We start from the raw sequence: 24,084 nt of genomic DNA on the forward strand, positions 1-24,084 counted from the left end.
GTCAAGCAAAGAGGCACTGAGTTTGAAGGTAGGCCTTGAAATACATCCACAGGTACACCTCCAATTGACTCAAAGTATGTCAAATTAGCCTATCAGAAGCTTATAAAGCCTTGACATAATTTTCTGGAATTTTCCAAGCTGTTTAAAGGCACATTCAACTCAGTGTATGTAAACTTCTGACCCATTGGAATTGTGATACAATGAATTATAAGTGAAATAATCTGTATATAAACAATTGTTGGAAAATTTGCTTTGTGTCATGCACAAAGTAGATGTCGTAACCGACTTGCCAAAACTAGTTTGTCAACAACAAATTTGTGGAGTGGTTGAAAAAAATTGTTTTAATGACTCCAACCTAAGTGTATGTAAACTTCCGACTTCAACTGTACATATATAAACAACAAACGTTTTCATTTCAAGCTAAAGTGTACTGTTAGCTAACTAGCTAATGTTGGCTGGCTAACTAGCTAACGTTACGTGTATGATCTTATTACTCATAGTTCAGCGCCATTTGCTTGCCTAGTTATAGCCTAATGTTAGCTAGCTAACATTGAACCTGGTTTGTTAGTTACCTGCAGATTCATGCAGGGTAGTAACGTAATGAGTTGGGATTATGGTTCATTATTTTGCTAGCTACATGTCTTAACAAAAGACTCCACTATGCAAGTAACCATTTTGGGTGCCTTCATAAATTCAGTCTGGCCATCTACTCCGATTTCAGAGCACTCTGGTCTGAGTGTGCCAGAGCGCAGAATAACTGATGAATTTACGAACGCTCAACACCCGTTGAATATGGCCGGTGTCAATAAACATTGGCAAGAAAGCATAACACAATTGTTGCCAGCAGCACAGTTAGTCACCAACACTCTGGATAACATGAAAACAGCCTAACCAGCTCTTCTAAGGCGAGTAAAATGGTCCGAGTGGGGTGTTCTCGCATTTCTGTCTGGAAGTAGGTAGCAAGCTAGCCAATGTTAGCTTGGGTGCTTGACTGCCGTTATGAGGTCAGAACGCTCAGATCAACCCTACTCATAGGCCAGTCTGCGCACTGAACGCTCCGCTCCGAGAGTGAAACACTCTTTACAAAACGGACAATCTGACAGTACAGTAACCAACACGCTGGATAACATAAAAACAGCCTAACCAGCTCTACTAGGGCGAGTAATATTCAGTAAGCCATTCTTTGTGTCTGGAAGTAGCTAGAAAGTTGGCTAATGTTAACTGGCTAAGCACCCAAGCTGTTAGTACAGAATGCTCAGATCAACCTTTAAAGAGATGGGTCAGGCTAAAGCTTAAGAGGGTGTGAACGATGCTGAATGGGTGTAGACAAAGAAGAGCTCTCCAGTTTCTCTCTCAAAGTTTATCAACTTTCAAAGCAGAATTACCTTCCCATTGTTCCTCAAATGTAGTGTATGCTACCATTTTGTCTTCTTTTATCCAATGTAATTATTATTATTTATTTTTTTATCGAATTTTGCTACATAAGACTGAATGAAGGTAGTCGGTCACAAATGATCTCATCAATAAGCATGTTATCAACCAGAAACAGCACAGCAATGATCATTTTAAGGATAATTTTCCAGAAAGAACACATGTACAGTGGTGAGTTCGACCGAGTGAGCATGAGATACCGATAAGCATTTGACCTGTCCCTTAGAGATAAGCACTGCTCACAGCTATCACAGAGTATCTCAACACTGTGACATAAAGTAAGCATATATATACACACACGTGAGTGAGTGAGTGAGTGAGTGAGTGAGTGAGTGAGTGCGAGAAAGAGCGAGAAGAGTTGAGAAAATAGAACTGGGGTAAACTAAACTCAGGAGGGGCGCCTCCACAGAGGCATGTCAGCCCGAGCCCAAATCCGACTGAAGACAGCCATTTTGAGTAAGCACCTCCATCATCTGAGGAAGGCCGATAAGGTGCCCTGTCAAACACTGCCTTTCAGTGACTATCTGCTGGAGCAGATTCACAGCGGAGGGAAATGAAAAATGAAGACTGCCTTTCGACGCACAGTGTGTGGTTCAAAAACATTTGCACATTTTTACATAAACGTCTTTATGGTACAGTGCCCTCTCTCAATCCTCAATCCTGCACAGCCATGGAATTATTCATGTGCTCATGTGATTTCTCCGCTAAAACTCACCCTGTCCTCCTTTTACCTCCACCTCCCCTGTTACAGTCCAGACTACCTAGTGATCCATACATCAGGAGGAAAATAAACTTGAAGAAACAGGCGGCCTACCTGAAACCAAGAAGTTATGTGCTGTAAGGTAATAATTGTGGGTCATCAATTTAGAGGCTCCATCTAATCAGCTTTTTAGGGGAACTACTGGGATATGGCTTTCCATGAGGGGTAAGTGGCAAAATACTTGAATAATCTGGATATAGGCCTACATAATATGGAGGTAATAATATTATGGTAATATTAAGTGCTTCAGATGTTTAATTATTCCCCACACATGAAACAAACTCCTTGTTGAGGCCAATTAAAATAATCCTATAGTATAGTGAGTGAATATGGTCCATTGACTGCTGTTACTGTGCTTCACAAAAAGGTGTTTGGCTTGAATTACCAATATAAAAGCTGAAATAATGCACATCCATTTTGTCTATGGCCAGGTATCAAGATCCTGATCCATGATTGATATACAGTGAGGGAAAAAAGCATTTGATCCCCTGCTGATTTTGTACGTTTGCCCACTGACAAAGAGGAGAGGGACAAAATCCCTCCTGAGATGTGTGCAAACCTGGTGGCCAACTACAAGAAACGTCTGACCTCTGTGATTGCCAACAAGGGTTTTGCCACCAAGTACTAAGTCATGTTTTGCAGAGGGGTCAAGTACTTATTTCCCTCATTAAAATGCAAATCAATTTCTAAAATTTTTGACATGCATTTTTCTGGATTTCTTTGTTGTTATTCTGTCTCTCCTGTTCCAATAAACCTACCATTAAAATGATAGACTGATCATTTCTTTGTCAGTGGGCAAACGTACAAAATCAGCAGGGGATCAAATACTTTTCCCCCCTCGCTGTATGTAGGTGGAGAGAATGACAGGATTAAACGGGAGAACACCTTTGATATATGGGAGGGCATACGCCAGAGACTAGACTGATCTGGATGTCAGTCATACTGTATCACACTCTACGGGGATGTTCCTAGATCCTTAAGGTTTGAAAAGCTACTGGAATTGAATGCAAATGTTTAACCACTTTGGGAAATCCTGCTCCTCTTTTGTGCTAAGTAGATAGTGATATCTTATTAGCATTACACTGGGGATAAATGGCTCATAGCAGCACATTCAGCATTAGCATTTCCGAGGAAGAAACCCATACTCCCTAATGAGAACGATTTAATGTTACACACCTAATAAACATAAAATATAAATTCAGATTAAAATATCCCTGGATGGAAACATGACGTACCCTGAGAGGTCTAGAATGCTCCATGCCGATACTACAGTGCTAACACATCCCTCGAAACAACCCTTCATCGTAAACACTCTTATCGCTATTTTATCAGCATTACAGGAACATTTCCATAACCCAAAATATGAATGTGGGGATAAACTACCATTGGACCTACTTCCCAACCAATAAGCACCACAGTGATTCATCCACACTGCTATGATAATTACATAAAAAGCCACACAGCTAATGAAACCAGCGTGTGAGGGCATAGAAACTTCATGAAGTCACAACAGGTCACCAGGCACGAGGTTCCTGCTATAGGGGGCAATCAGCAAGACAAGAGGCCTTTTCCCTCAATCAGGCTTCTGTGCATTGTAAACAAAACTGTGGTGAGATGCCCATCCAGATCCGGCCAGCCCTGCTGATGACCACTGGGCCTCCAAATCAAGCCCTGAGAGGCCCTTATTCCTGGAGGAAAGCCAACCTGCAGCAATCTGCCTGAAGTCTGTAAACTAGTTACAGACATGTAGTATCTGTCTGTGGTTCTACATTGTCTCTGGCTATTGCTACTGAGTTACAGGTACATAGTTTCCATAAAATTATACCATTTTGCTTCTCCATTTATATTGCACTTTTCTCAAACTGACAGTGGTTACTTAATAGGGTAACCCCCTAATCAATGTGTAGGAGAATAATCAAAAAGCATGTAGTTGGCATTTCAATGTATACTGTAGATGGGCTATCCAGTTGTAGGGATGTACATTACCTCTCTGTGTTCACTGCAGATCTTGCACAGCCACTGGGTTGTCTTCTGACTGCACTGGGTCTCAATGCCACATTTGGTGCATGCTTTCTGTAAGAGAGATAAAAAAGTTTTGGTTTTAAATAGAACAAATTCGAATTGACCATGAGTGGAGTAACTTGTTTGAGTAACATGGACAAAAGGGGCGGCAGGGTAGCCTAGTGGTTAGAGCGTTGGACTAGTAACCGGAAGGTTGCAAGTTCAAACCCCCAAGCTGACAAGGTACAAATCTGTCGTTCTGCCTCTGAACAGAGGCAGTTAACCCACTGTTCCTAGGCCGTCATTGAAAATAAGAATGTTCTTAACTGACTTGCCTATAAAGGTATTTAGTTTGCTGCTGTATTTTGTAACACTAATGATAATTTTACAGTTTGACTGCAATTTCAAGCAAAAAGCAATGTCCACATTGAAATTGAAAGCAGTCAGTGCCAAGTCCAACAACCCGGTAACTCATAAAATTGCAGAGTACTGTATATAATGCAATAACAAAATGTATTCCATAAGAAATATAAAGGACACTTGTGTCTTTACATTGTTCAAACAACAGAACTCTTAGTAAAATCACTGATGTGCGACTCTAGAGTACCATCAATATTTTTCAAAGTTATTTACAAGTTGAAAATTCGCTGAGCCATCACAGCCAACTTGAGGTTGAAAAGTTCACAGAAAAGTCACTCTGACACATCATGTATTTCCACAAGTCAAGTCATTGCACAACTCAACACCTCCACCACAAACAAAGTGGGTGAGTCACTTCAACATGCAGACTTGTGTTGAATTCCAAATCGGCCCAAACACACTAGGAACTCCAGTAGACAGCTTCCTTTTGCCTTCTGAATGGCTGGCTGGGTGGAGTTTCGCAATATTGCATCAATCTATCCAGTCCCCTCAGATCTACAGCAGTGGCTAGGGGGTAAGGGCTAAGGGAATAAATGTTGAACTGAACAGTAATCCAAATAATCAGAAACATACACTATATATACAAAAGTATGTGGACACCACTTCAAATTAGTGGATTCGGCTACTTCAGCCACACCCGTTGCTGACAGGTGTACAAAATTGAGCACAGCCATGCAATCTCTATAGACAAACATTGGCAGTAGAATTGCCTTACTGAAGAGCTCAGTGATTTTCAACATGGCACCGTGATAGGATGCCACCTTTCCGACAAGTCAGTTTGTCAAATTTCTGCCCTGCTAGAGCTGCCTGGGTCAACTGTAAATGCTGTGGTCTAGGAGAGACAACCCGGAAGACGCTGGGCCAATTGTGCGCCGCCCCATGGGTCTCCCGGTCGCGGCTGCGACAGACCCTGGACTCAAACCAGGATCTCTAGTGGCATAGCTAGCACGGCGATGCAGTGCCTTAGACCACCGCGCCACTCGGGAGGCTGAAGGGAAATCTTAACACTACAGCATTCAATGACATTCTCGATGATTCTGTGCTTCCAACTTTGTTGCAACAGTTTGGGGTAAAGTCCTTTCTTGTTTCAGCATGAAAATGTCCCAGTGCACAAAGTGAGGTCCATACAGAAATGGTTTGTCGAGATCGGTGTGGAAGAGCTTGACTGGCCTGCACAGAGTCCCGACCTCAACCCCATCGAAACCTTTTGGATGAATTGGAACGCCAACTGCGAGCCAGGCCTAATTGCTGGCTGTGCTCAACATCAGTGCCCGACCTCACTAATGGTCTTGTGGCTGAATGGAAGCAAGTCCCTGTAGCACATGTAGTGGAAAGCCTTCCCAGAAGAGTAGAGGCTGTTATAGCAGCAAAAGGGGGACCAACTCCATATTAATGCCTGTGATTTTGGAATGAGATGTTAAATGAACAGGTGTCCACATACTTTAGGCCACGTAGTGTGTTTGTATGCCCTTAACAACAAAATATGGAGCTCGTCACTGTCCACCTAGTGTAGTCGTCAGCAAAAAGAGAGCTTGTTGGGATACAGCAGTCTAAAAGCTATACAATTACAATGGGCGCCATTACGTTCTAAGGCACCTTACAGGTAGACAGAGCGAAATGACTTGTGTATCACAGCAGATGTTGAGATGAGCGAGCTGCAAGACTTTGCTCTCACAGTCACACAGTGTCTGAGCATGTGCACAGGTTCGCTTCACGCGGTTACAGCATGGTAGTCACAGGGCCAAAACAGTGGAGAAGTTGAGCCTCGCGCTTCAACGCACTTTGTTGGCGAAATTGGCCCACTATGCTGTTTACTTTCCACATCTATGTCATATTGCTGAGTCTAACTCAAGAATCGGTTTGGAAGCAGGGTTGATTATGATGTTCTAAAAGTCACAGGAAGGAAGCTTTAATCAAGCCTTATGTAATGCAGGAGAGAGCTTGGCTGAAGTGCCCATAATTGCCTTGCCTGAAGTAGCTTAGTGATTTTAGTCAGCGAGAGACAACGAGAGAAGGAGAGAGACAGAGGGATAAAGGTAGAATAATTTCTGGGTCTCCGTAGATCAAACATTTTCGCTCAACTGCTATCAGCTTAAATAAACAGTGACACATCTGACCCAATAGTCTCTCGTAACAGAATGTTAATATAAACGCTATATAATGCCAAAAAGCATGTTCTGAGTTACAGGATTATTGGCTCAAAGACACCTGACTATAGCCATCTCATCTATACTCATACTCTAGATATAGAGCGTAGTCTGATGGATGTGTAGACCTGTCAATTTTCACATCCAGAGCACGTCTTCTTCTGAAGACTTGTGTAACCTAGCGACCAAGACGTCTGTCTGCCTTCCAATTACATACTAACAAATCTGGGCTATTTGTGTTTGGACTTTGGGCTAGGGGCATTTTTTGACGATACCTAAAAAAGTCAACAAGTATTAGATATGCAAACATATGAATTAGATTAAATGTGACAGAAATATGCAGCACTACTGTGGGGGACTCACATTTGTTTAATTGAGTAAGCAGCTTTCTTAAACTGTTTTTAAAATCTCATTATGTTTGCTCATCCCCAAATAATGTTCTTGACCCGTCATTTACTTGTAGTTGTGGCCAAAGTATAAATGACAAAACCCACTCAGTAAAAAAAAATCTCAAACTTGTTTTTGAAACAAACCATTAAAAACAAATGCTTGACATTTGCTTGGAGAATGACATCATCCTTCTTGGCTGGGACAGACCCTTCTGGATTGGTCGAGCAGCTTTTTCAAAAACAAAAATATAAATTCTCCGGTAGGGAGAAGGAGACTAGCGGAGACACAGGCTCAAGAAGGCACACAAACTGCTAGCAAGCCAAGCAATCCACAGGCAGTGTTAGCAAAACGGACAAAGCCTATACAACAACTACCTCGCCAGTCACTTATATTTCAAATCATGTGGTTTATAAGTTGGCCTGCTGGATGTTTAGAAGCAGCAAGCTAGCATGCTAACGTTCGCTATCAAGGCCAACTTAGCTAGCTGCTTAGCCAAGACCAAAGCAAGCCAAAGCAGCAACCATCATATTTTGTTTTTTACATTTTAGTCATTTAGCAGACAGAGTTAAGTGCATTCATTTTAAGATTGCTAGGTGGGACAACCACATACCTCAGTCATAGTAGGCACATTTTCAAAGTAGCTATTAGCAAAGCCAGTGCTATTTTAAATCCAGTGGTTTGTAGCTACAGTACAAGTTGGATGTCAAGAGGAAACCTAGTTAGCAGTTGTTGACATATAAAATAAATGTTGTATTCTATCAGGAAAATGACATGTTTGACTTTCAGGAAGACATATTGGTCAAGCTCAGGCACTTAATCCATTTGTGGATGCCTTTTCCAATTTGTAAAGTGCATAATACTAATAGAGTGGAAATTATGAGCCAAAATTAGCCACAGCGCTGTGAGTGAGCAAGACTGAGATAGCATAATGGTAAACACTTGAATAGGATTTAACTTCTCTTTTTTAATTTTTGAAATAATTTAGCCAAACAGGGTGGAGGACACTTATGAGTGGAACATACAGACTAACAACATGAAACATGGGCAAATAAATATAAACACACTGTTTTATCTATCTTTGCACCATAGTTCCCACTAAAGAAATTATGACAGTTCCTGAATGTGGTGTCATTGTAGGAAGGGGATTGTTTTCTTAAATGGAGAATTACAACAACTAAACAGGGTGGAAAGTGATATCAGGGACACACATCTTAAATAAAATAATACATACAATAATCAAAACTTTGATGAAAGAGACTAAGACTATAAAATAAAGAAGATTTTAGACATAGTATAATTTTATGGCTTATATTTCTTCTGAATGTTGAGAAATAACACCTGGGGACGTGGCAACAACGCCTACACACACTGGCAAAAAGTGTTTAAAATGCATAAAATTCCCTTTCAGGATCCATATTTGGGTGTTTTTAAGGTAAAGGACACCTGACCTTGTATTTAAAGCCTTTTAGAATCCATATTTTACACTAAATAAGACATTTTATTTCCTGTGGACAGAAATGGCACCGCACAATAGGAATGACCCAGCTAGCTAGCTTAGCTCCTAGCAATCACAACTTGCTAACTAGTAGCTAGCTCAACGAAAATATCAGGAATAGTGACAAAGCAATGAACATAAACGGCTCACGCTTGTAAAATAATCCGTCTGCATTTATTGCTGTTACAGTAAAGTGCCTTAGTAGTTCCATCATGTGTTTCCAAATCCTGAATCCATCCATCCATCCATACTACTTGACGACAGGTTTTGGTTAAAAAAAAAATTAAAGGAAAGCCTGCTAGGCAGTGTGTGCAGCCCTGCCCCACGTGGAGTTAGTAGCTAACTTGAATATCCGAGCGTATGCACGTCTCATTGGCAGAGCAAATGAGCTTTTCTTGACCAGTATAAGGCCCCCCAAAAAAACTGGTTTCACTCAGGCCAATCAGGGAAACAAAGAAAAGCTGCTTTAACATAATTAATTATCATTTGCTAGGAAGGACATCTATTACATTCATAGTGTAATTACTGTTTTGTAAATATTTAATTCAAATCTGGAACACTGGACATATACTTTAATATGAGAATTTGCCAGAAAAACTTAAGTCTAAACTCACAGTGTGTATCAATCTTGTTGTGACGCAAAGTGTGTGTGGTGTTATACTGAGACAGATGCCACCACACTCACACCTGCAGTGAACTGAGGGTCTTACACATCATAGCAGTGTGTGTGTGTGTGTGTGTGTGTGTGTGTGTCCACTTCATTCCCTGGATAGCCCTGCATTTGCTCTATGACACAGCCTTATACAGTCCAACCTGTCATCATAGAGTATCACTCAGCATTATAATTAAGTTTGGGACAGGACACTTAATATAATCAATGCCTCCACACCTGTCTATCCCAGTTTGGATGGTGAAGATGAGGACCACATATCCATCTCCTAGGAGAGACTAAACACAGACTGCTCTTTGCCTGTCTTTTAGGGCTGTGCTGCCCTCTCCTGGGCCTTACATTTACTACTTGGCTTTTCTTTCCTACACACTTCAAACTGACCTCTCAACATTTGCTTTAATGATACATAAAACAGTCTAGTGTAGACCAGGAGTTTGTATACGGTCATGAATATACTATTTTGAACTTATCGTGAGTGATTAACATTCCATTGAGAACCAAGCACTTTGCAACGTCAACAAATCTAGAGCATTTTTCTTTTTTACAACTATATCAGGGAAATTAGTAGGGGAATTAGTATATCCAGAACTGTATGCCACGTTTGATTTGAAACAGTATGCTATTTTAAATGGGTTTATCATGATCACTCCTGCTTTCATGCTTAGGTAAGTGATTTAGAGATTCACATCTGAAGTCTCTGCTGCAACCCTATGGTGAAAAGTGAATACTGCAAGCTGGCTATCCAGTTAAGCCCATGCGTTGGAAAAGTGAATTGAATTGCTATTCACTACAATGTTTACATCTTATAGTATTTTACCTTGCTTGGCAATAATTATGATATAGACATGAAAGAGCTCTTGTAAGTATCTGTTTGAGATGATAATCCACATCATAAGCACTATTGAATAGCTAAGGACCCTGGGACTAAACACCTCCCTCTGCAACTGGACCCTGAACTTCCTGAGGGGCCTTCCCCAGGTGGTAAGGGTAGGTAACAACACATCCGCCACGCTGATCCTCAACACAGGGGCCCCTCAGGGGTGCATGCTCAGTCCCCTCCTGTACTCCCTGTTCACTCATGAATGCACGGCCAGGCACGACTCCAACACCATCATTAAATTTGCCGATAACACAACAGTGGTAGGCCTGATCACCGACAATGACGAGACAGCCTTTAGGGAGGAGGTCAGAGACCTAGCCATGTGGTGCCAGGACAACAACCTCTCCCTCAACATGATCAAGATAAAGGAGATGATTGTGGACTACAGGAAAAAGAGGACCGAGCACGCCCCCATTCTCATAGACGGGGCTGCAGTGGAGCAGGTTGCGATCTTCAAGTTCCTTGGTGTCCACATCACGAACAAACTAACATGGTCCAAGCACACCAAGACAGTCGTGAAGAGGGCACGACAAAACCTATTCCCCCTCGGGAGACTGAAAAGATTTGGCATGGGTCCTCAGATCCTCAAAAAGTTCTACAGCTGCACCATCGAGAGCATCATGACTGGTTGCATCACTGCCTGGTACGGCAACTGCTCGAACGCCGAACGCAAGTCACTACAGAGGGTAGTGTTACCGGCCCAGTACATCACTGGGGCCAAGCTTCCTGCCATCCAGGACCTCTTTACCAGGCGGTGTCAGAGGAAGGCCCTAAAAATTGACAAAGACTCCAGTCACCCTAGTCATAGACTGCTCTCTCTGCTACCGCATGGCAAGTGGTACCGGAGCGCCAAGTCTAGGTCCAGGAGGCTTCTATAAACAGCTTCTATCCCCAAGCCATAAGACTTCAGAATCTCAAGTCAAATGGCTACCCATACTATTTGCAGTGCCCCCCATCCCCTCTTTATACCACTGCAACACTGTTGTCATCTATGCATAGTCACTTTAATAATGCTACCTACATGTACATACTACCTCAAATAACCAGTGCCCCCACACATTGACTCTGTATTGGTAAACCCCTCTATATAGTCTCGCTATTGTTATTTTACTGCTGCTCTTTAAATTATTTGTTACTTTTATCTCTTATATTTGTCTGTACTTTTTGAAACTGCATTGTTGGTTAGGGGCTCTTAAGTAAGCATTTCACTGTAAGGTTGTTCACCTGTTGTATTCAGAGCATGTGACTAATACAATTTTATTTGAACAGCAGAATGAACCCACTCTTATATGGTTAATACAGTCTAATGCAATTTATTACCTTTCCTCTCAGAGACCCACAGAATGCATTTCCCCTTTGTATTTCTTCCCTTCTGATCTCATTACGTCCCAGTGCCACTCTAGTGCAGAGGAGTTGGAGAAAACACTGGGAAAGGCTATGACCAGTATAGATAAAGCTACTGATCATAGGAGAAGGTCAGTGGGCTTCGAGGTCAATATGTCAAACAAACAATATCTGTAGGGAAATACTGCAATTGTAATGGTTCGCTGTTATAAAGAGTAGTGAATGCATCTAATTTTCAAGGCTCTAGTTTAATCAGGAGTTGGGAAACATTGGTCTACTTTTCATTCTTCCCCATTTTAGAGTATTTCAACAAACTGACATTGGCCAGATATCTCCCGTACTAGAGCGAGGCAATATAGACAAAAAGTTATATCACGATAAAATGACCCATTGTGCTCGATAACTAGAAATACAACATTTATTTTATTTTCATGCAGTTACTTTCCAATAGCGGGAAATGGTCTAGACTAACGTTTTCCAGTGCCATCAAGAAGTAAGACAAGAAAGAAAGCTATTTCATTTAACATGTTCAGGGAATTCATGATTGATATTTTGATGTGCAACATATCAAAATAGAATCCAGAATAATCAGATTTCTTTATGCTCTTTAGAGATTAATTTGCTTGCATCTTTTTTGTGCATATTGGCCTAGGCTATATGCTACATAACTCACCACCAGAGGAATTGGGAACTCAAAACACATTAGCTAGATTACTAACCCAAAATATGATAGTGTTGCTAGATAGACTTGTAATTGATATTTTACAGTAAATGTAATGTCCTACAAAAACGTTTAATTGGTAGGCTATTAGATTGTATTCACAGCAAATGACGGTTCCACCTGTGCATCATCTCAGTTACCTTAGGGCTGGGAATTGCCAGGGACCTCATGATACGATATCATCATGATACTTAGATGCCGATACAATATGTATTGTGATTCTCTCAATTCTATATGTATTGCGTTTTGATACTACAATTGTATTGCAATTGTTCCAAACATATTGCTCACTATATGTCTACTGCAGAGAGTCAAGAACATGAAAAAAATGTGTTTTGATCAGTCATGGTTGGCTCACTATTTAAAAAGATGAGAACAGGCTAGCACAGGTACAGCCGACTAGCGTTAGCTAACACTCACTAGCAATATTTGTAGTATTTTTTACAAATTGATACTCGGAGTCAAAGTATAGTCCAAAATAATAATGTGATATGTAACTGTATTGATTAGAGGTCGACCGACTAATCGGAATGTCCGATTAATTAGGGCCGATTTCAAGTTTTCATAACAATCGGAAATCTGTATTTTTGGACGCCGATTTTTTTTAATTTATTTTTTACACCTTTATTAAACTAGGCAAGTCAGTTAAGAACACATTCTCATTTTCAATGACGGCCTAGGAACGGTGGGTTAACTGCCTTGTTCAGGGGCAGAACGACAGATTTTCACCTTGTCAGCTCTGGGATTCAATCTTGCAAACTTACGGTTAACTAGTCCAACGCTCTAACCACCTGCCTCTCATTGTACTCCACGAGGAGCCTGCCTGTTACGCGAATGCAGTAGAAGCCAAGGTAAGTTGCTAGCTAGCATCAAACTTATCTTATAAAAAACAATCAATCACAATCACTAGTTAACTACACATGGTTGATGATATTACGAGTTTATCTAGCGAGTCCTGCGTTGCGTATAATCAATGCAACGATGGGGGATGATTTAACAAAATCTCATTTGCGAAAAAAGCACAATCGTTGCACGACTGTACCTAAACATAAACACCAATGCCTTTCTTAAAATCAGTACACAGAAGTATATATTTTTAAACCCGCATATTTAGAAAAAAAAGCAAGCAATATTAACCAGGTAAAATTGTGTCACTTCTTTTGCGTTCACTGCACGCAGAGTCAGGGTATATGCAACAGTTTGGGCAGCCTGGCTCATTGCGAACTAACTTGCCAGAATTTTACGTAACATTGAAGGTTGTACAATGTAACAAGAGTATTTAGACTTAGGGATGCCACCCATTAGATACACAACGGTTCCGTATTTCACTGAAATAAACGTTTTGTTTTCGAAATTATAGTTTCCCGATTCGACCATATTAATGACCAGTGTGTTATTATGTTATAATTAAGTCTATGATTTGATATTTGATAGAGCAGTCTGACTGAGCGGTGGTAGGCGGCAGCAGGCTCGTAAGCATTCATTCAAACAGCACTTTTGTGCGTTTTGCCAGCAGCTCTTCGCAAGCACAGCGCTGTTTATGACTTCAAGCCTATCAGCCGAATGGCTGGTGTAACCGATGTGAAATGGCTAGCTAGTTAGCGGGGTGCACGCTAATAGCGTTTCAAACGTCACTCGCTCTGAGACTTGGAGTAGTTATTCCCCTTGCTCTGAAAGGGCCGCGGCTTTTGTGGAGCGATGGGTAATGCTGCTTCGAGTGTGGCTGTTGTCGATGTGTTCCTGGTTCGAGGAGAGGGACGGAAGCCATACTGTTACACTGGCAATACTAAAGTGCCTATAAGAACATCCAATAGTCAAAGGTATATGAAATACAAATGGTGTAGAAAGAAATAGTCCTATAAATACTATATTAACTACAATCTAAAACCTCTTACCTTGGAATATTGAAGTCTAATGTTACAAGGAACCACCAACTTTCATATGTTCTCATGTTCTGAGCAAGGAACACAATTGTTTTTACATGGCACATATTGCACTTTTACTTCTCCAACACTTTGTTTTTGAATTATTTAAACCAAATTAAACTTGTTTCACTATTAATTTGAGGCTAAATGGATTTTTATTGATGTATTATATTAAGTTAAAATAAGTGTTCATTCAGTATTGTTGTAATTGTCATTATTACAAATAAATAAAAAAATTGGCCGATTAATCGGTACGGGCTTTTTTTGGTCCTCCAATAATCGGTATCGGTGTTGAAAAATCATAAATCGGTCGACCTCTAGTATTGATCCCCCCAGCACTAAATTACATACTCTGGTTGTGAAGTGGTGCCAATACCTAAACACCAAAAATAACAGACGTAAGCAAAATTGGTTCGATAAGAGGAAGGAAATGTCAGTGCAGGTAATTTTCGGTTTAATGTCCCAGCTCTATCCCCTACAGTACTTTCAAATGCTGGGAAGAGCTAAGGATTAAAACCAAAGGCACTGCAACCTTTCAGGACTGTTTGGGCCTCTGCTATGGTACAACAGTAGAGTAGGCAGTGTGGTGACCTTTACCTTGCAGCAGTCCTGACAGAAGATGGAGGGGTTTCCCAAGAGGCCCAGGACCTCCCCACACAGCAGGCACTGGGACAGGCCGTTCCCCAGCGCACTCTTCTTCATGTTGTCCAGACGCTCCACCAGCCTCCTGGGACACACACACACACAGTTACAGAATGGACACAGAGGCTAAAGTTGGCTATGTGCTGCCACTGACGGCTCATGGATTCACAGTCCAGATACACTAACAGAAAGTCATGGTTTTATTACCAACGGTGTATATATGTGTGTGAGTGTGTGAGTGTGTGTGTGTGTGTGTGTGTGTGTGTGCGTGCGTCCTACCCGATGCGGAGCTGTTCAATATGCTCAAGTTGCTCAGCCCTGCGGATGACACTAAGGATGATCTCCACCTCCTGCTGCTCCAGCATCTGGCTTTTCCTCTGTCGGTCTGTACGGAAGGTGTGCACCGACCAGCCTGTCTGCAGCCTGGGACACAAACAAACAAGTTGCTTCACGATGTCGATCAATTCAATTCTGTTGTGTCATTCATTACATGTGGCAGTGCAGGCCAAAATTAAACCTGTGTGATGTGACAAACAGAAGAACCATGCTTATGCAAGTATGCACACCTTACCAAATTATATACAGTTGAAGTCGTAAGTTTACATACACTTAGGTTGGAGTCAATAAAACTCATTTTTCAACCATTTCACAAATGTATTGTTAACAAACTAGTCTTGGCAAGTCGGTTAGGACATCTCCTTTGTGCATGACACAAGTAATTTTTCCAACAATTGTTTAAAGACAGATTATATCACTTATAATTCACTGTATCACAATTCCAGTGGGTCAGAAGTTTACATACACTAAGTTGACTGTGCCTCTTAACAGCTTGAAATCATGGCTTTATAAGCTTCTGATAGGCTAATTGACATCATTTGAGTCAATTGGAGGTGTACCTGTGGATTTATTTCAAGGCCTACCTTCAAACTCAGTGCCCCATTGCTTGACATCATGGGAAAATCATAAGAAATCAGCCAAGACCTCAGAAAAAAAATTGTAGACCTCCACAAGTCTGGTTCATCCTTGGGAGCAATTTCCAAACGCTTGATGGTACCACGTTCATCTGTACAAACAATAATACGCAAATATAAACACCATGGGACCACACATACGTCATACCGCTCAGGAAAGAGACGCGTTTAGTCTTCTAGAGATGAACGTACTTTGGTACAAAACTTGAAAGGCCACTCAGCAAGGAGGAAGCCACTGCTCCAAAACTACCATAAAAAAGCCAGACTACGGTTTGCAATTGCACATGGGGACAAAGATCGTACTTTTTGGAGAAATGTCCTCTGGTCTGATGAAACAAAAATAGAACTGTTTGACCATAATGACCATCGTTATGTTTGGAGGAAAAAGGGGGCGGCTTGCAAGCCGAAGAACACCATCCCAACCGTGAAGCACGGGGGTGGCAGCATCATGTTCTGGGGGTGCTTTGCTGCAGGAGTGCCTGGTGCACTTCACAAAATAGATGGCATCATGAGGTAGGAAAATCGTGTGGATCTATTGAAGCAACATCTCAAGACATCAGAAGTTAAAGCTTAGTCGTAGATGGGTCTTCCAAATGGACAATGACCCCAAGCATACTTCCAAAGTTTTGGCAAAATGACTTAAGGACAACAAAGGGAAGGCATTGGAGTGTCCATCACAAAGCCCTGACCTCAATCCTATAGAACATTTGTGGGCAGAACTGAAAAAGCGTGTGCGAGCAAGGAGGCCGACAAACATGATTCAGTTACACCAGATCTGTCAGGAGGAATGAGCCAAAATTCAACAACCTTATTGTGGGAAGCTTGTGGAAGGCTACCTGAAACGTTTGACCCAAGTTAAACAATTTAAAGGCAATGCTACCAAATACCAATGGAGTGTACGTAAACTTCTGACCCACTGGGAATGTGATGAAATAAATAAAAACTGAAATAAATCCTTCTCTCTACTATTATTCTGACATTTCACATTCTTAAAATAAAGTGGTGATCCTAATTGAGCTAAGACAGGGGATTTGTACTCTGATTAAATGTCAGGAATTGTGAAAAACGGAGTTTAAATGTATTTGGCTAAGGTGTATGTGAACTTCCGACTTCAACTGCATATACTACAAGCAAAAACATCCCCTTTTTTGACTACACTGCAGACAAACAAACAAACCAAACCACATGTGCAAAATGTTGTACCAAATACATAAATATGCATTGCAGTGTAAGATCAAAATGGTCACAATGGTTTTGTCAAACAACGGAACTGCCATGCTATCAAAACAAGTTTCAACAAACCAAAAAGAACACCACACACTCAGTGCTAAAACAAAAACAATACAATGTGATGAGAATACTGATGGGCACAGGTAACCTTTACACAACCAAAACAACTTTCCCAGGTGACATTGCAAAAACACTTTCACCTGTTTAGTGAGATGGGAGAGATGAGTGCATACTCACTTGGCTCGAAGGGCCAGCTGCCGGTCGTTGGGACAGACCCACTGATCATTCCCTGTCCCAAACATGGCCTCTGTCATCTCTTGAGGGCTGATGACAAGGTCTGCAAAAACACAACCAGACACTCAGTCCTCGAAAATGAAAGGCTACATCCTGTCTGAGAAAATCAAATCAAAGAGATATTGACCCAGCACTGTATAACCCCTATAATTCATGTTAATTGGGTATACCTGTGGCTTTCATACATGTCCACAAATATGTTTTTTCTTTGAATTTGATATTAGACAACTTTGAGTGCAAACATGTTAGTGTTAGCAGAAAAACAATAGCCAGTAAATGGGGAGCTTTAGACGGGTTAGCTAACAACGTCACAAAAACGACATGCGCTTCAAAAGGGGAAGAAGGCTGTGTGTTGTTATGCTTCTGGATGGTCAGATTGCTAGCAACAATGACAAGAAACTGCCATGTGGTGAATCGTAAGTGGCTCATTTCAGCTCCTTGTTCTTAATACCATGCCTTGCTTTGAGGTGTTTGGACTGATTAATATGGCAAAAAATTGCTAACTAGTTAGCTAACCAACAGCTGTAAAGGTGTATTTGAGAGACAAGTGCTCATTGTGCAACTTGATGTTTTCAATGAACATTGGGGTCAAAATATAGTTTACATGTTATCAACAAGCTAAATCAACCCTGTCTCTTTTGCCCCGTAGTTGCACATGCGTCAGGTTTTGTTGCTGAACAACCAACCCATCTCCAGCCCCTGGTGAAACGCATTAATTATGATAATTTCAAATGGAAAAGGATGAATGAAGCATTTAAAAAGAGAGCTCTTTTGCTTCCAAACAAACAGATGACACATTATTGTTGGGATGGTATAGATGTGTGCATCTTAGCGGGCAACGCAGAGGCAGAGCAGAGGCAGCTATTTATTACAGGCCAAATTAATGAATCACCCAGTTCTCTGGTCTGTGGGCACACATGCAATCAAACATTACAGCTGATTACTGTTACCAGACTATCAACTATGAATTATAAGCACTGTGGAAAATATTTAACTATTTCCCTCATAGGAGAGGACATGTAACTGCACAATAACCCACTCATTTACATTAAGTACTTAAAGTTATATTATGTCAATATTCATGTCACGGTGTTCCTAATTTCTAAATGTTGTTGGGACACACCAAGGGTCTGTGTGGGCCACTCTCATTGGGGAGTTGTATGTTGGAGGTGCTCAAGGGGGGGTTTATATAATCATGCATTCTTTCATTCTCCTCCCGTCTCCTCGCTCTCCCATACTAACACACACTTAGATGCAGAGCCCTTGGTGTAAGGGTAACGCTTCCCTGCTCAAACCACGTGGGACTACGCCTCTCCCCACCGTCGACTGGGGTTCAATCCCTGCACCAACCTTTCAAGCTAATTTTCCAATTGCCTGTATCCCATGCTGTCATGTAAAATTAATCTCAAATAGAACATAATTTACCTGTGTTTTATATACTGTATATTTCCACACTGAGGTTGGAATAATACTGTGAAATTTAGAAGATTATGATAATGCACTTTTAGTGCAAGAGCTATTTGAAAACACCACTTGAAACTTCAGCTTGTTTGGCTGGGTGGAATTTTTGGACCGCCTGGTGACATCAGTTTGCTCTGGTCTCTGGCAATAACAGCTTTTTTTTCAAGAAGCACATCTCTCCCATTATGCTCCTCCAATTACGCCCCTCTTTCAGACCCCTCTGACTGTCCTAACAATTATTTCTTGAGAAATTGCATTTTGCTAAGAAGCTATATTTGTAAAAAATAATAATAATAATTGATCACAGTAAGTTACTTAATTGTTACCAAGAAAGACGATGGCCAGAAGTTAGCTATGATGTTACACAACAATATAAGTCAGTAAGTCATCATTTTGGTCAAAGTATGATATATTTGGTCTGGAATTGACAAATCCGAACTGCCCACTTTGTGCAAATCCGTGTGAATACGGTCTTTTCCTATGATATGACAGTTTAGTTATAGGGCTGGATTTTATTTGAATGTTACTGTACCACCCACCAGCATGGCATTGTTTATTAAATCACAAACAGCTGCAAAGTTATTTGTTTGCAACTGAGATGAGCCAAACAGCCTTGTGTCCATTTGGCCACCTGAGCCATGGAGAAAATTAAAAGTGGGTGAAAACATGTGTTTTTCCACATCAATTTTTTTTCTCTCCAGAAAATTATACTAATCCATTGGATAATTTGCTGAAACTGAAATGTCTTGAGTCAATAACTATTCAACCCCTTTGTTATGGCAAGCCTAAATCAATTCAGGAGTAAAAATGTACTGAACAGGTCACATAAAAAAATAAAAATAAACTTATTAAATCTTTATTTAACTGGGCAAGTCAGTTAAGAACAAATTCTTATTTTATAATACATTTAAAATGTATTGGGGGCGGCAGGGTAGCCTAGTGGTTAGAGCGTTGGACTAGTAACCGAAAGGTTGCAAGTTCAAATCCCCGTTCTGCCCCTGAACAGGCAGTTAACCCACTGTTCCTAGGCCATCATTGAAAATAAGAATTTGTTCTTAACCGACTTGCCTAGTTTAATAAAGGTAAAAATAAAAATACTGTATAGTTTCCTAAGGACTAGACGCAAGACGACCATCTCTGTCAGCGCCATCTTGCATAGTCACTTTAACTCTACCTACATGTACATATTACCTCGACTAACCGGTTCCCCGCACATTGACTCCGTACCGGTATCCCCTATATATAGCCTCGCTATTGTTATTTTACCGCTGCTCTTTCGCCATTTGTTACTTTTATTTAAAAATGTTTACTTATCTATTTTTTTTAAACTGCATTGTTGGTTAAGGGCTTGTAAGTAAGCATTTCACTGTAATGTGTTTCACCTGTTGTATTAGGCACATGTGACAAATACAATTTGATTTGACTAGGTAGTTTTTTCAGATTCAGTCTGCTTCCAATGGGAGACAATTTCACCTTTCAGCATGACAATAACCTAAAACAAGACCAAATATACGCTGGAGTTGCTTAACAAAATGACATTGAATGTTCCTGAGTGAGAGTTTTGACTTAAAATCTATGGCAAGATTTGATCAACAATCAACTTGACAGAGCTTGAAGAATTTAAAGAGAGAATAATGTGCAAATATTGTACAATCCAAGTGTGCAAAGCTCTCACAGACTTCGCCAGAAAGACTCAGTTGTAATTGCTGCCAAATGTGATTCTCACAAGAATACTTATGTAAATGAGAAATCTCTGCATTTAATTTTAATACATTTGCAAAAATCTCTACAAACATGTTTTCACTTTGTCATTATGGTGTAGTGTGTAGAAGGGTGAGAGATAAAAATATATATATTTTGAATTTGGGCTGTAATAACAAAATGTGAAATAAGTCAAGGGGTATGAATACTTTTTGAAGGCACAATGAGACAATCTGACTGTGTACAGTACCAGTCAGCGGTTTGGACACACCTACTTATTCCATCACAACATTAAAACTGTGATTTGTTTAAAAGTGTTAAACAAATCAAAATATATTTTAGATTCTTCAAAGTAGCCACCCTTTTGTCTTTATGACAGCTTTGCCCACTCTTGGCATTCTCTCAACCAGCTTCAACTGGAATGCTTTTCCAACAATCTTGAAGGAGTTCCCACATATGCTGAGCACTTGTTGGCTGATTTTCCTCCACTCTGTGGTCCAACTCAACCCAAACCATCTCAATTGGGTTGAGGTCTGGTGATTGTGGAGGCCAGGTCATCTGATGCAGCACTTCATCACTCTCCTTCTTGGTCAAATAGCCCTTGCACAGCCTGGAGGTGTGTTGGGTCATTGTCCTGTTGAAAAACAAACGATAGTCCCACTAAGCGCAAACCAGATGAGATGCTGGTTAAGTGTGCCTTGAATTCTATGCAGCTTCGTCTGAACAGTTGATGCTGAGATGTGTCTGTTACTTGACTCTGTGAAGCATTTATTTGGGCTGCAATCTGAGGTGCAGTTAACACAGGAATGGAAGACTCTGAGTTACCTCTGCTGCAGAGGATACATTCATAATAGTTACTAGCCTCAGGAATTGCAGCCAAAATAAATGCTTCAGAGTTTAAGCAACAGACATCTCAACATCAACTGTTCAGAAGAGACTGCATGAATCAGCCCTTCATGGTCAAATTGCTGCAAATAAACCACTACTAAAGGACACCGATAAGAAGAAGAGACTTGCTTGGGACAAGAATCGCGAGCCATGGACATTAGACTGGTGGAAATCTGTCCTTTGGTTTGATGAGTCCAAATTTGAGATTTTAGGTTCCAACCACTGTCTTTGTGAGATGCAGAGTAGGAGAACGGATGATCTCTGCATGTGTGGTTCCCACCGTGAAGCTGGTGACACTCACTGATTTATTCAGAATGTATTATTATTATTTTATTTAACCTTTATTACTGGAGCTTCATCTTATTCTTTCTATTGTTCTGTGGCGAAATCATGGCTGCAATTTATGGAAGATGCCAAAACTTGAGATAACAATAGATAGCTAAGTAAAAGATAGGCCAGTGGTTTCCATCTGTGGAAAGTTTTCCCTAAATCAATGCTTATGACAAATCCAGCTCCAGAACCAGCCATAGAGCCAGCTGGCTAATATTTTGATTACGGTTTAGTAAATAAAACAAATAAAAAACAGCAACAGCAGATAACATGAGCTTGCTTGATAAGGTTAGTAAGATAGCTAGCTAGCTAGATAAGGTTAGCAAGATAGCTAAGCTACACTGACAGCTGTCAGTGCCCCATTTGTTTATGTTTATCAACTCCACGTGGAAATTCCCAAACCAAAATAGGTATAAGTAGCCTTCGCCATTCTTTGGAGGTAGAAAATAAATCTAAAATTCCGTAGAAATAGTGGCAACAATATCCTCTGGGGCTGTCCTTTAAGGAGAGTTGAATTCAAACTAAAAACATTTTTTTTTACTCTTTTCGAAAACAACACTGATTAAACCCTTGTGAAAACCTGTACACTGCGATGGACTTCTAAAGGTGATTGACATGAGCTGTCATCTGCAGTAACATTTACAGCTAACGTAATTTCCACAAACATTGGGGATATTGCCTTTAAAAGTACATCATTGCGGGCAGGTCGTTAATCTGTTGAATTTTTGTTCCGGCCTCAGGCTACATCTCAGTACAGAAAAGTAGCAACCTGCCCTCGCTTTTTATGTTTCATTGGCACTAATCGTAAAAGACAGGGCCGTTGAGAAATACAGTATGTTATAAGTCTTCTAGAAACTGACCAGGACAGGATCGACTTTAGACAACTTAAAAATAAAATGCATGAACAATCTTTCCCATCGCTAACACTTACAACCTCCCTACAGATGGGACGATAAAAGGAAAATTATCGACATTGACATCACTTATTGCAGGCATTTGATTAATATCATTCATTACGATAAGTAACCTATATTAGAGAAATGTGGGGTTTGAAATGAAATAAGTTTGCTAATAACGGTGACTGTTAATGGGACAATTGATGGCTACAACCATTAAACCAGTAGTAGTTTAAAGGATCATAAAAATAAAAAACTGTGGTGCCGATTAATGTTCACCTTTCTATTTGTCGTTATTGCAGTAATATAGGCAATTTGATATGGATTTTGCCCATATTGCCCAGGTCTACTCCCCACCACAAACATTCTCTGGCTATAAGCGTATAACGCCATGTCATTGAGAGAAGCCACTATGTCCTTGTTTATGGCTGAGCAATTAACTCTATTTACATTTCCAACCCACCTAATGGCCTTTGTTCCACATTAGTGCTTTGGCATCAGGCCCAGCTGACTACATTAAGTATGGTTAGAGCAAAGCAAACAAACACAGCACAATTCATCAGGACACACACACACACACGTTTACAGATTTCAGACTGAATATGCCAAGTCAGTAACCAGGTTTCCATCCAACCATTTCATTTGGATTAATTACCTGAGGCATGAAAAAATTCACAACCGGGCTGATGAAAACAGGAAATGTTGGTACAAATTGTTCCTTTGACATGGTAGGATCTTTTTGTGTCTGTAAAATTAAGTGTGAGGGAAATGGCAGTGGAAACACCTTTATATGCAAATATTGATATAATAACCATCATTTTGAAGTAAACTTGGGAGTCAAACAATGACATTGTCACATCTACTCCTGCTCCTCCCCTCCAGCATTCGACTTTGCTGGTTTATTAACCATCTGCCCTGGCTACCCATCATTATGCACACCTGTGCCTCATCATCAGGCACACCTGGACTATCACCTTCCTGATTACTCCACACACACACACACACACACACACACACACACACACACACACACACACACATATATATATAAAAGCACCACTTTATTATAAGAATGTGAAATGTCAGAATAGAAGTAGAGAGAATTATTTATTTAAGCATTTATTTCTTTCATCACATTCCCAGTGGGTCAGAAGTTTACATGCTACCAAATACCAATTGAGTGTATTGCCTTTAAATTGTTTAACTTGGGTCAAACGTTTTGGGTAGCCTTTTTATTACCTTAGCTGCTTCGTTGCAGCATTTGATAACTTTTTGCCAATACTTTTTAAACTGTAAGCATTTAAAGTTGTATTAATCAACATTGGAACATTGGTTTCGGCCAAACGCTATGCCACACCCACGGACGTTATTTTCTTCTCCCCAATTAGTCTGGATCTTAGTACCTCCTAGACGATTTCTAGAACGCAGACAGATGTTAACCGTTCTGATTGGTTACAGAAGCTGATGGGTTGGGCCAGGGCTAGAAC

The 24,084-nt window shown here is 40.6% G+C and overlaps 1 protein-coding gene across 1 annotated transcript in view; it reads right to left on the minus strand.

Moving 5' to 3' along the window:
• LOC139420759 (double C2-like domain-containing protein beta) overlaps nucleotides 1–24,084 on the minus strand; it is a 306,643-nt gene that overhangs the window by 270,847 nt on the left and 11,712 nt on the right. Inside the window, 4 exon segments of the mRNA XM_071170967.1 lie at nucleotides 4,178–4,264; nucleotides 14,782–14,911; nucleotides 15,106–15,249; nucleotides 17,265–17,364. Of these exon segments, the coding sequence (XP_071027068.1) occupies nucleotides 4,178–4,264; nucleotides 14,782–14,911; nucleotides 15,106–15,249; nucleotides 17,265–17,364 (461 nt within the window).

The sequence above is a fragment of the Oncorhynchus clarkii genome, chromosome 12 (genome assembly GCF_045791955.1).
Source record: "Oncorhynchus clarkii lewisi isolate Uvic-CL-2024 chromosome 12, UVic_Ocla_1.0, whole genome shotgun sequence".
Classification (NCBI taxonomy): Eukaryota; Metazoa; Chordata; class Actinopteri; order Salmoniformes; family Salmonidae; genus Oncorhynchus; species Oncorhynchus clarkii.